The sequence below is a fragment of the Pelodiscus sinensis genome, chromosome 2, assembly GCF_052426305.1.
Source record: "Pelodiscus sinensis isolate ZL-2025 chromosome 2, ASM5242630v1, whole genome shotgun sequence".
Classification (NCBI taxonomy): domain Eukaryota; kingdom Metazoa; phylum Chordata; order Testudines; family Trionychidae; genus Pelodiscus; species Pelodiscus sinensis.
This window is the reverse complement of record NC_143053.1, coordinates 119,970,671-119,984,279: the sequence shown is the minus strand read 5'-3', so window position 1 is coordinate 119,984,279 and position 13,609 is coordinate 119,970,671. Positions and strand designations below refer to the sequence as shown.

General features: G+C 43.2%; 2 protein-coding genes across 4 annotated transcripts in view; both read left to right on the top strand.

Moving 5' to 3' along the window:
• Positions 1-13,609, top strand: part of LOC102449420 (serpin B6) — a 131,720-nt gene that overhangs the window by 89,558 nt on the left and 28,553 nt on the right. The window lies entirely within an intron of this gene.
• LOC102449655 (serpin B10) lies at positions 1,319-11,856 on the top strand. 2 transcript variants are annotated; one of them, XM_006115557.4, is made up of 8 exons: positions 1,319-1,465; positions 2,235-2,411; positions 3,904-3,948; positions 5,392-5,529; positions 6,742-6,859; positions 8,257-8,399; positions 8,892-9,059; positions 11,394-11,856. In XM_006115557.4, the coding sequence occupies exons 2-8, from the start codon at positions 2,244-2,246 to the stop codon at positions 11,796-11,798; spliced, it is 1,185 nt and encodes a 394-aa protein (XP_006115619.1). In that variant the 5' UTR covers positions 1,319-1,465; positions 2,235-2,243; the 3' UTR covers positions 11,799-11,856. The 2 variants fall into 2 exon arrangements, with proteins under 2 accessions (XP_006115619.1, XP_006115618.1); XM_006115556.4 differs by having other exon boundaries at positions 3,904-3,990.

Here is a 13,609-nt window from a genome sequence, read left to right as displayed (position 1 = left end):
ATATTGTCCATAGAACAAACTGGGGCAGCTGCCAAGGCCCCATGCTTTGAGGGGCCCTGCGCTATAGAGAAGCATGGTCCAGGGCAGCCTGGAGAGTTAGTGGGGAGCCTGACATTGGCAGCAGCGAGTGACCCGGCTCCTAGCCTGCCCTACTCCACCTCTTTTTGCCCCTGCTCTATCTCTTCCTGCCCCTGCCCTGTCCTCTCCCCACCCCCATGCCACCCCCTTTTGTAAGGCCATGCCCTGAGTCTTTCCAGTGTTGTCCCCCAAATGATGCCAGGAGTTGCCAGAACCAGGCTCCCTGCTAGCTCACAGACCACTTTGGACCCCTTTCCCCTGATGTGCAGAGCTTCCCAAAGGATGGGGCTCAGGGAAGTTGCTTTCCTCTATCCTATGGAAGGGACAACTCTATTTGGATCCATTTTGGCACCACCAAAAATAATGCAAACGCAGTGCTTATGTGCTAGCCGTCATCCTTCATTGCACACAGCAACCACGAATGCCTTGAATTGGAGAGACATTTCCAACCTGGTAGTACTTTAGCACTCATGCCATGCATTTTTTGACAAGTCCGTTTTGGAAATATTACACCCTCCACTTAAGCACCTGGCATTTGTCACTGTGGGAAAATTAATATCAGGCTCAATTCAATTTCTCCACTGGCAGAACAGTGTCTATAGTCCTGGTTGTTATAAATGAAGATGGTGGAGTCACAAAGCCTAATTGATCCCTGCATTACACAGCGTTTACACTGATAATGCTCAGCTGAAATCATGCTACAATGGCATCACACTGGAATAATGCAGTGGAGAATCAGGCCATGCAATCCTCCCATCCAGAAAAAAAAACACCAGACAATAGACATTTGTGTTAATTGGAGTAAATTAAACACTAACTGCCCTTACTTTTTTTAAAAAGTCTCATTGGCACCAGATAGAGTTGCAATAGACATCACCAGCCATTTATATAGCAGGCCATTTTGTGGTATTTTTGCTTATGACTAAAATACCAGATGTTATAAGATCACCGTATTCATTTTATAAATCGCTAAGATTGCTATTGAAAATGCAGATGATTAGTCAATAAATCATGTCAAACTGTACAAGAAAAAGTTCTGGAAACCTGTAAGTTTAGATGGGGAAACATATTGGGCACTGGAAGTGGAGAAAGCAGTCTAGAAGAAGTAAAGTGAACTCCAATCATTTTATTTCTAAATGTATGTATTGCCAAACAAATATACAGTATGTCAACAATCTAGTCAAATTTTACAACAGAAAGTTCTGGGAATTTGTGGGCAGGAGGGGTAAATATAGATGGTGAAACATATAGGGCAGTAAAACTGGCGGATGTAGGCGAGAAGGAAGAACAATTGCTTTATATTTCTAAATGTCTGTATTACCTAACAAACAGACTCAGAACCTGGCAAAGGACACAAGTAATTTCTCCTCTCTCACAGGAATTTGAGGTAATGTAAATATTTCTAGACATAATTAGCTTTCTTTGAAACTTTTTTGAATTAGTTAAACCCAGCAAGACACGGCAGATTAAACAATAATATGTCATGCAGTAAAACAGGGGTTGCACATTTTCATCATGTTTAATTTAGATTTCAGTTCTTAAAAAACAAGGTGCAAGTATTATACACTTGCAGAGCTTAAGAAAAGATGCTGATATGGGGTAAGACTAAAGAAAGAATTTTCTTGAGCAGATGACAATAGTGTTCCCTATAATTTTTTAATTAAATAAATAAGGATAAATTTATGCAAGTAGTAGTTCTTGTGGTGAGATAGTACAACACCGCAAATTAGTGGGCCAAAGATTAAATTGTTTTTCCCTAAGGGGAAAGAAAACAATTTTCACTGTGTCATCCTCTCATTCTTCTCAAAACAAAATAATCCATGACTATGTGTTTGGGCACTCCAGAATGCACCAGGTCCACAGCCACAGAAACTGAAGGAGTCAAGGACTGAGGTCCAGATGATCAAAGGGATTTAGGCACAGTAAAGAATGTGCATGATTTGTGTGGCATACAAGTAACTAGGGATCAATTTACAGCAGAGACTATAGATCAGATATTCTAAGGGAGTCTGGAATCATTGTCACTTAGATACATTTTCCAGTTTCTGAGGAAAGTTAGTTTGTCCTGATACAGAGAAAACCCACAAGCTAGAAACCAAAGGTATAATCCTGGCTCCAAGGAAGTCAAACTGTTACATTCTTTCTCTTTGTCTTAGGTTTCAGCAATGGCTTCTCTCTCAGCATCAAATGGCAGCTTTACTGTTGACCTTTTAAAAAAGCTGGATGAATCTTATTCAGGAAAAAATATTTTCTTTTCCTCTTGGAGTATCTCATCTGCACTGGCCATGACTTATGTAGGTGCAAAAGGTAACACTGCAACCCAGATGGCTGAGGTAGGTTCTGAAATGTGACTGTGCACAGTATATATCTCAATATGACAAATGACTCCTATGCATGTCACAACCACCTGATATATCAGTATTTAACATTATATATACCCTTGAAGAAATGGTGAACGGAAATGCTGTGCGTAGATGATAGGGAATTATAAATCCACGGCAATTATTACTCATTTCAGAGCTTCCCACCCAATTCTACCAGGAGAAAACATCTTGCTGGTAAATCTCTGTACCCCATACTGTTCAGCTACTCTAGCTTGAGCCAGTGTGCTGTTCAAAGGGAAAGCAAAAAATCGAAGTCCAGTTTCTAAACTACTGGGACAGCTCATTATAAATGGCAATTCCAGCTGGAAATAGCCAGAAGAGGTAACTCCTGGCTCTATTGGCATGGGGGCTTTCGTGAGGTGAAAGGGGACTTGGTCAGCACACACTGATCCTGGGTCAGTTGAGTGGCTCCTAGTAACTTCAAGTAAGGGGGCTCCTTACCTTTCCTGGTGAGAGATCTATTTTATTTACCTCAGTTTACCAGAATTCTCTTTGGATTGAATCCAACAGATAACTCACTGAGAGGGAAAAGTCCCCAACTGCTACCTTCATTAGCCCCTGCATCTCACATGCCCCCATACTTCCCAGAATGGGGCTGCTGGTTTGCCAGATAGGAGGTGCCCCAAAAGTTTAGAACCTGACCTTCCACTTTAGCTTTCCCTTTGAACGGAACACTCCATTTACATGATTTTAAACATGCCTCTTAGATATGAATATTGATGTTCTGTACATAACTAAATGCCACTAATACTGAGAACATGGTTTGGTTCTTCCATAGCTCTTCCCAGACAGTTCACTTATACTCACAACTGAAACCTTTTTAGTTTAAGCCTACACTTCAGTATATTTACAGTCACCTTAATTTTGTTAATAAAAATGATAAGATTGTAAAACCATTATCATTTGCAGTGATCATACCTTGAATGGTGTTTTGTTGCTGCTGTTATCTATGCTTCGAGCATAAGTTTATCTAATCATTACCATTTGATGGGTCTGTGATTATACCTTCATATGGCCATTCAAAATATTATGCAACTAATCTTCATTGTCTTTTTTATGTAAGTGGTAACCCTTGGGGCAGCACTGTACCTTTTTATATTGTACATCATGTAGCACACAAGTGAAGCCCAATAATAAATACAGTATAATAATAAATGGATAAAGTCATCATGAATTTCATGTAGTCTGACCAAGTCCCATCTGATTCATAGCAATAAGATGTTATAAAGTGATTCGGCTATGACATGGGGCACAGTGACATTAAAATAGAAAATCACAGATATAGCATCCTTAGCAGGGTAATTAGCAACCATCTTTGCTAAGTACTTATAATTAATTTGAGCTTTTGACATTAGGTCAATAGAAATCAATTTGTATGTACATTTTTCTTAAATAGCTTTTCTTCAAGCATATTTGCTATCTTTCCTAACTCTGCTTGCAGGTGCTTCATTTTAAGAAAACTACAGGAACTGGAGACTGTTTACAGGTGACAAGAACTTCTCGTGGGAGGCCAAAGAAAAGGAAGATGGTATTATTTAGAACAAAAATCTCAGGGAAAGAAATCCGCGAGACTTCTGGGAATAGGAAAGTTTGACAGTTGCACTAGTTTAAATTACACTATTGGTTGTTTTGTGACTCCATCTACATTGCTCCTGTCACCCCTTCCAAAATCATTATTAATAATAAATTAAGATTGCTTACATGCAAAACACACTTACTTAAATGTCAAAGGCAGGAAAGGTAGCTTCATTCACACTCCTAAACACCACCTCAACATGCCACTGAGTCTGCACCTCCACAGAGAACTCCCTTCCACCTCACACCCCTCCCCACACTCTCTCTCCCCCCCTCTAAATCACTTGGTAATTCAAAATCTGCACTCTCACTTCAGAGACTGGGTAGCTACAGACATATCCTAAAGGCACATGTGCAATCGTGTAGTGCATGTTGGGTTGATTTAAAAAGGGAAAGCATCATGTGGACATTAAGGTGCGAGTGAGGTATGTGAAAAATGATTGAATATAGGGGAGATTTGAAAAGTGTCTGTGCAAAGGTAGGACAATGGCCAGGTACTTGTGGTGCTGGAGAGATGGTGGGGGACATGGTATCCCTATTTCCTCACCAAACCAGCAGATGTATTCTGATTAATATATCTTGACAGCAACACTAATTTAAATTACTAGTTCATTAAATTACTTGGTTCATTAGACCAAAGACGGCAGCTGCTTGGGGCATTCTGCTCCAAAGACCACTCCTCAGACAAGCCCCTTTCCTTTCATCATACTGTGAGTGGGTCAGGAATAGGGGTGGTGGATGTTCTCCCTGAAGATCTCTCAAAAGCTCCTGTGCCAGCAGGGGAATCAGCTGTCATTCCTCAATAGGAAATCCTGGCTGCTGAACTAAGGATAGTTTGTAAGACAAGGTCTGCTGCTTTTTAACAGAGGCCTCTGTCTCTTACCAACTTTGTCCCCTTTTATAATCCCTCAGTAATGGTACCCCATTTTTGTTTCTAGTGCTGAGGGAAAAATATCCCTCATCCCCAATACAATCATGCTCTATTAGACATGTGATTTCCACCAGAGCTGTAACTCCATGCTGAGTAGCAGTCTTCTTGGCTCAGGGCTGGAGCTCAAACTTGAAGTTCCACCTAAGCAGCAGCTCTAAGAACTCACCTGATAATATTTGTAAAGGTCTTTGGAGCAAGGGAGAAACTGACATAAATATCCAGTGGAAACAACTAATCTGACTACAGTTAAATTCAGTCAAATGAATTCAGTCAAATGCAGAGACAATAAACCAAATAAATAGAGGAATCTCTACCCCAGTAACTTCTGTCAACTATAGTAATCTTAGGAACTTGCAACTAAGGAAGATATATCATTTTTCAGACAGGAATGTGATTTCCAAGTTTATTGTGTCCCTTTTAAAGGACCCTGACAACTGCAAAGATGAAGACATTCATTCTGCGTTCCAGGCATTAATCTCTTTAATCAACAAACCACAAACTTCTTACTTGCTTAAAACTGCCAACAGACTGTATGAGGAACAGACTCTTCCATTCCGTAGGGTAAGTTGAATATTTTTATTAAGCTTAAGAGAAAGTTTTAAAAGATATTTATGACAATGCTCATCAAAATCCAAGTTTGTTAATAGAGCTGACTGAAAAATTTCCAGAGGAACAATCTGCCAATGGGAAATGGTGATGGGACAAAAATGAAATGTTTTGCAGGAACACTAGACGTTTGTCTAAATTTCTAAAGAAAACTTATCAAAACTCTTATTTTTTATAAAGTCGAAATGCATTGTTTTGACTATCAACTTAATGTTTACATTATATAATATACTTTTCTATCAGTTATATTTTATATTATGTACAGTTGAAACAAAGTTGAAACAAAGCATCTCAACCTTATAAAAATTGAACATTTTCATGCAGTCTAACACCAGAAAGGGGCCACAGTGATCATTTAGTGTCTGACCTGCTACCCGGTAGAGGCCATTGAACAACCCCAAAATAATTCTTAGATCAGATCTTTTAGAAAAACATCCAATCCTGATTTTAAAATGGTCAGTGATGGAGAAATCACCCTACACCTTGGTGTATTGTTCCAACGGCTAATTACGCTGAGTGTTCAAAATTTACATCTTATTTTCAATGCGCATTTGTCTTGTTTCAACTTCCAGCCATTGGATTGTGTTATACCTTTCTCAGCTAGACTGAAGAGCTCATTATTAAATATTTATTCCCTATGTAGGTATTAACCAATGTAATCAAGTCACGTCTTAATCCTCTTTTTGTTATGCTAACTACATTGAGCTCCTCTAATCTATCACAGTAAAGGAATGTTTTTTCTCACCCTTTAATCATTCTCATGGCTCCACTCGAGCCCCTCTTTAATTTATCAATATCCTTCTTGAATTGTGGGCACCAGAATTGGACACAACATTCCAGTTATCCTCATGATACCATTTCGACATGTTCTACATTATTTTTTCAGCATTATCATTTCATAGGAAATTTCAAATTTTTCACTTTTTGTTCTGATTTGGGATGAAAGAAAATTTCAAAATGTGAGAATTTCCAGTGGAATTGAAATTCTGAGAGTCAACCAGCTCTAATAACTAAATATAGTGTACCATGGAACTTACTTTTAAATTTTATCTAGTTGAATTGTATTCATGTTGCTGTACAACAATTACTAGAATACTAATCTGATTTTTTTTAAGTGGTGCCAATTTCAACTAATTTTAATAGCAAATTCTCTCTCCAACCTTACAGGAATTTGTAGAATTTGTTCAAAAATATTACCATGCAGAGCCACAAGCAGTTGACTTTATAAAAGCTGCAGAACAAGTCAGAAAAGAAATTAATTCCTGGGCTGAAAGCCAAACTGAGGGTAAGCTAAAGACAACAGTAACAGCTTTGTGCTTCTCCCACCATGGTTGCTAATTCCTCTTGGGTAGGTGGCTGCATTTCCACTTGTGCTCCTCCTGTAGTCAGGCAGTAGGGGAGCTAATGTACTGTTAGCAATCCTGTTTTAATGTTTTATAATTTAAATTTGTTTTGCTTAATAAGGCTTGGAGTCCTTTTCCTCAACAGAATTTTTTTGTGGGGAGGGGTGAGGGTGTTCGTTGAAAGGCTGCCAATCTCTGAAATAGAGGGTCTGTGGTCATAATCCTGCTCCTATAGTTTTAGCAGTGATGGGAGCCCATGAGGGGGCAGGGAGCTGGGGGTGAGGCCAGGGACTGGGTCTGGGTGCTAGGGTTGCCAGGTGTCCGGTATTTTCGCCTCCTGGCCGGAAAAAAGAATGTAAAAATAGCAGACATTTTAGGTGTCTGGTATTTTCTGAATTTTTTTTACCAGACAGGAGGCGAAAATACCAGACTGTCCGGGTCAATACCGGGCACCTGGCAATCCTAGAATGTGTTCTGAATAAAATCCTAAAACAGAGGGAACAGTCTTCAGAGCCTGATTTCCTCAAGGATCGGAGGCTCCAGCAGGGGCTCTAGCCTCATGGGCTCCCATCACTGATAAAACTACAGGAGCAGGATTATGACCACAGACCCTCTATTTCAGGGATCAGCAGCCTTTCAGAGATTTAACTCATTGACTTCTATGAGGCCTGCCCCGGCCTCTGAGCTCCTAACTGCTGCCAGGGAAGGAGGAAGATACCAGCTGCTTGTACACCACAAGAGCCCCGCGCAGCCCAATCTGTAGCCTCCCCGCCTGACCCCCAGAGCTGATGTTGCAGGCTTGGGGCTGTGCGGCTCCAACAGCAGCACAGGCTCCCCGCTGCGGAGGAGAGGAGGGGGCCTGAGCTCCCACCATGGAGCATGCGTGTGCCACTCAAAATCATCTTGTGTGCCACTTATGGCACATGTGCCCTATGTAGCAAACCCCTGGTCTATTTCATGAGCTTGATTCTTTGTAGCCTTACCTCTTGGGTTCTCTTTTATGCCTGTTCCAAAGGAGGATGAAATCAGTATACAATGCTATCATTCTGATTTGGCAGAGTTTTATGCCTATCTATGAGCACAAATAACTGCACAAGGAGCAAAAATGTGAAGATTCAGGATTTATATATCTGAGCTGTTGTGTTACTTAAACGCCTTTCTAACATGTCACAACAACAAAGATTGGTTTTAAAGGTCAAATTAATTCATTCTAGAACATCACACAGGGATGAGGCACATACATTCTGAATGGATCATTAAACTAAGAGAAAGAAAGATTAGAAATAGCCATTTGCTGTACTGCACTGGAATAAAAACACTGTTCTCTTACTTCTGAAAGGGAAAATCCAGAATCTGTTGCCTAAAGGTGCTGTTCATGCCAACACTGTACTGGTCTTGGTTAATGCCATTTACTTCAAAGGAAAGTGGAAAAAGAGATTTCTGAATGAAAACACATCTGAGCATCTCTTCAGACTGAGCAAGGTATGTGCCACCTGTGTTCATGCTATTGACTAAGTAAGAAAGGAATGAAGTAAAATCTTTCACTTATAATGAAATACAAACTGTAAAACTACTGGCAGTTGGATAGCTTGCCAGTGTTGGGAGCAATATGCTTCTCCCTCTTCCTCCTGCTCTCTCTTCTTAACACTCTTCCCTATAGAGGGAACAAATATCAGGAAACTTATTGAGATGATCCTCGCAGAATTTTCTGGCTCCTCTGTCATACCTTCTGTGAGTTATTATGAATACTTTGGAGAAGAGTGGAAGATCAATCCAGGTCACAGAAAACACTGCTTTAACATTTTCTCACAAAAGGAGCCCTGTTAAATCATTCAATCATCTTTGGTTCATAAACTGTTTTCAGCCTTTTATTTTTATTTCTTCTGAAGAAAGTCATGCATATTTACTAATAACATGTACATTTCAAAGAAAGAAGTGATATTTCTTTTCTTATGGAAATATATAATTTCACAGACCAAGACTAAACTAGTGCAGATGATGCATCTCCAAGATACATTTTCAACATGCTACTTGGAACCAATGAAGGTCAAAATCGTTGAGCTTCCATACGTCAATGATGACCTCAGCATGCTCATCCTATTACCAGATGACATTGAGGATAAATCTACTGGTCTGGAACAGGTAAAAACATATTTCTGGAACCCGAAAGTGAAATGCAATGTTCCTTCAGCATTTGACAGCTATGAGATAAAGTTCAGTACGGGTTTAGCAACATTCTGTATATTAACACTTATGGCTGTAGACAAATATAGAGCATTCAAATGCTTTTTGGGAGCAGAAGAAGAACTGAGGAGTGAAACTATCAGATCGAATGATAACACCATCAAAGGTCCAACATGAAGGAATTATTTAGATGAAGACAAAGGAGTGCAAACAATTTTGCAGACTAGACAATATTCCACCAAGCTCCACACCACTCAAAGCAGCTGGCTGCTGCATGTGGCTCTCTGTGCCACATGCAGAGGAGGGGAGGCCCCCAGCAGAATCTCAGTTTTGGCTAGTTAGAAACTGGCCAATGGAAGCTGAGAGATTGTGCTGGGGATGAGGGCAGCATGTGAAGCCTCCCGCTCCTGGGCAACGTCTAGACTGGCCCCTTCTTCGGAATAGGCATGCTAATTTCGAACTTTGCAATAGGGAAATCCGCGGGGGATATTTAAATATCCCCCGCGGGATTTAAATAAACATGGCCGCCGCTTTTTTTCCGGCTTGGGGAAAAGCCGGAAAAGAGCGTCCAGACTGGCGCGATCCTCCGGAATAAAGCCCTTTTCCGGAGGATCTCTTATTCCTACTTTCAAGGACCAACCCTGCAGCACAGGACCAACCCTGCAGCACCCCAGCTGCTCTACCCGAGGCATCCCGCAACAAAAGCCTGGTCTGCTGGGGGGGGGGAGGGGGGCGCACTAGCTGCGCCCCCTCCCCCCCAGCAGACCACGGAGACCCGAGCAAAGCCGCACAGACGGAGGGACCCCGCCGCCCGAGTGGCTTTGCTCCTTTGCTCCTGTCTCCCTAGTCTGCTGGGGGGGTCCAGCAAAGCCACTGGACCCCCCCAGCAGACCAGGGACACCCGAGCAAAGCCGCCGCCTGGGCGGCTTTGCTCCTGTCCCCCTGGTCTGCTGGGGGGGTCCAGCGGCTTTGCTGGACCCCCCCCCCCAGCAGACCAGAGAGAAGCTTTTCTCGCCCCGGAGGACACGGGCGGCGACCCGCCGCCTGTGAGCTCTGGGGCGAGAAAAGCCCCGTTCGTAAGCGCGGATCCAACATAAGTCGGATCCGCGTAAGTCGGGGACTGTCTGTAATCAGCTAATTGAAATGTAACCCACAGTGCCTCTCCCTTTGAAATGCCCGCAGCTCTTGTGTATTTCAAAGGGAGAAACACAGCAGTTCCCTCTGCTACTCTCCCTCTGAAATGTATAGGAGCCGCCTGCTGCTCTTGTGTAATTTCAAAGGGAGAGAGGCAGTGGGAGCAAAGCAGTCTCCACTGGCATGGGTTCCCCTCCGAGCAGCTTCCTTTGAAATGTGCATGAGCCACAGGCAGCTCTTGTACATTCCAAAGGCAGAGGAGCAGCAGTGGGACCAGTGTGAGTGAGACTGTTACAATCTCCCTTGTGCTGTTTCCCCACTGCTCCCTGCCTCTAGTATCCCCCACAGAGATGGTGCTGGGTGCGGGAATCAGTTTTAAGTAGGCTCCCCCCAGCACTAATAGAGGCAACATGGGGGGTGGGGAGCAACTAGTCGAGCTCCTTCTGAACTACCCGATAAGCATTTGCTTACTGGGTAGTCGACTAATTGCTTATACCCCTAGTATGCGCATGTCTTGTGGGTTCCATAAAGTCATACCAATATTTAGGGAATACATGATTCTTTGTGTGAAACACAGGATTTTCAGCATTCTCTTGGGAAAGCTGCATTACCATTCAATGGGAAGTATAGTGCACACTAGACATTAGGTGGTGATTCCCCTAAACAAGAATTCCATACTAGAGCTTTAAGCCATTTCTTTTGCCCTATTTCTGTTGACTGCATAACTCAACGTGGACCACAACCTCACTCTCTGACCCCTTGTAATTAATGCATTTCTCAGAGCTGTCTTCCATTCACCCAGTTTCCAGTGTTCTCTTTTATTATTTAATTAAATAAGTATAGTAATTACTAACTCACCTTGCAAGGGACTAAGCTCCGCCTAGTAGGTGCTGAGTGCCCTAAAGGAGGCATTGCTCTATGGGCCCAATCCTACATGAAAGGTCCCCTCCCATTTAGCTAAATGGGAGCATAAGTCACTTAGCAGCTTGCAGTATTGAACCCTATTATGTATAGCACACCCTGTAATTATGGTAATAACCATAGGTAGGTAGTAGTTATGTATGTGTTTTATGCCTTTCTGATGAGCTTTTTTCTTTTATTAATGATTTTGGTTTTGCTCTTTAATTTTCTAATTCTCTCTTTCTTAACTAACTGCAGCTAGAAAGGGAACTGACCTATGAGAATGTATCCAAATGGACCAGTCCAGAAATGATGATGATGTCAGAAGTGGAGTTGTCTCTGCCCAGGATCAAGCTGGAAGAGAGCTATAACCTCAAGTCCACTTTGAGCAGTATGGGGATGAAAGATGCTTTCAGTCCGGGCCAAGCTAACTTCACAGGGATGTCTGAGCATGATGATCTCTATTTGTCACAAGTTTTTCACAAGTCCTTTGTTGAGGTCAATGAAGAAGGCACTGAGGCTGCAGCTGCCACTGGAGCTGTTATAGTAGTGAGATCATCTGCCAATCCTGTACAATTTAAGGCAGATCACCCTTTCCTCTTCTTCATCAGGCACAACACAACTATGAGCATCCTCTTCTTTGGCAGATTCTGCTCTCCCTAGAATACTACTAAAAGGCATGCAATTGAGAAATGCAAATTAAAACTTGCAATTCAAAGCATAGGTCTAGTTTGTGCTTTTAGTTAGAGCCCTGAGCATAAGTTGCCCAGCAGTAGCCCCAGAAATTATTACACCTCAGAGATACACACTGAGGCACATTTCCTCCTGTGCTCCTCACACACTCTTGGGGGACAGTAATCTACTGTAGCCCCTTACCGGGTATGTCTAGACTGCATCCCTCTGTCAGCAGAGGGATGCAGATTCGGCAGGTCGACACTTATCCCTTATGCCTCCTGCAAGGCTTTCTTTCTCGACAGATCCCTCTCTAGACTGCCGCTATTTGCCGACAAAATGCTGAGTCAGCAAAACGCGGAGGCCATTTTTATGCAAATTGGGCGCAGGATATTTAAATCCCTGACTCATTTGCAATGTCGATCTGCCTAATCTGCATTCCTCTGCCAACAGAGGGATGCAGTCTAGACATACAGTAAGTAGTGCACTGCACTCTGTGGGTATCGAGCCTGCTCTCCTGGCCAATGTTGTGAGAGCTCTGTCGCTCCCCACCCACTTGCTCGCGGGACAGGTGAACCTGCAAACTCGATGTGAGGAGGTGTAAAACAGTCATGCAGAGTGTTTTGGGGAGGTCCTTAATTTCTACCACTGGCCATAGCAGAGCCAGGTTATCCATTAGGCACAACAGGCACAGTGTGCAGGGCCTACAAAGAAGTTTAGGGCCTATGAAAAATGTAGGGCCTTAAAAAAAAAAAAGTAATTGGCTTGTAAATAAGAAAACTGCTAAATCAAATTTACTATCTATAGTCAACAAACAACATACAGGTGCAATGTTATACCAAAGGATTCTAAGCATTCTCCCTGTATGTGCAATGCTTTAGGTCAGTGTTTCTCAACCTTTTCTTATAAAGTACCCCTTTAAAAAAAATTATAAGTACTCCTAGGTCCCCGCCCCCACTTTAACCCAATGCACCCACCCCTCGCCCAGAGCCAGGCACCCTAGCCCCCCCCGCTCTAACCCAGTGCCCCTCCCCTCCGCCAGTACCAGGCACTGGACGTATGGTAACCCCATCTTTGAAGTGCCCACTCCCGCCACCCAGACCTGCCTTGTCGGCTTGTCTGCAGGAAGCAAGTGGTCTGCAAGCGCCGGGCTCGCCACATGGGTCTGTGTGCTGCCACCTCAGCCCGGTACCCCCTAGCGTGGTGCCTCGGGGCGACTGCCTTCCCTCGCTATGCCACTGATGTGTGTGGGGAGTGTCCTTTGAAGCAAAGCTTATTATGCCACTTCATTGCCTTTTAGCTCCTCTCCACAGTGCCACAGGGAAGGGCAATGGGGATGGGTTGTACTGAGCTGCTGGTAGGGGTGGAAGTAATGTGCATCTCCAAGTTCAGCCGCCCTCCCCATTGGAGCACCCCAGAGAGCCTGCTGGAGAGGAAACAAACTAGGAGAGGTGGCTGTGGAAGTGCTTTTTTTTTCCTCCTTGCCTAAATTTGCCCCCCAACTTGGAACTGCCCTGGGTGTCACTAGAGTACCACTGCCACTGGGGCGCATGTGCAGAGTGGCTGTTAACGTCTGGGTGCTCGGCTCCGAATATTCAATTTAACAGGCATGTGGTGCCGCCCCCTTCCTGATCCCTTTTGCAGGGCAAAATCCCCGACATTTTTTGCCAAGTTTCACTTGTGTTGATGAACCCCCCAGATACCCCTAAGAATACGCGTACCATCAGTTGAGAAACACTGCTTTGGGTTACTCACTGTGATGCTTTGGGGTTCAGCCTAGACCCAAAAGGGGTAGAATCACT

What these genes read in the sequence shown, in the direction of transcription:
- LOC102449655 (XM_006115556.4), top strand. Translation starts at nt 2,244, where the DNA reads ATGGCTTCTCTCTCAGCATCAAATGGCAGCTTTACTGTTGACCTTTTA. An exon ending in GGCCAAAGAAAAGGAAGATG is followed by an intron (nt 3,991 to 5,391) that starts GTATTATTTAGA and finishes TCCCTTTTAAAG; the next exon opens with GACCCTGACAACTGCAAAGA. An exon ending in ATCTCTTCAGACTGAGCAAG is followed by an intron (nt 8,400 to 8,891) that starts GTATGTGCCACC and finishes ATAATTTCACAG; the next exon opens with ACCAAGACTAAACTAGTGCA.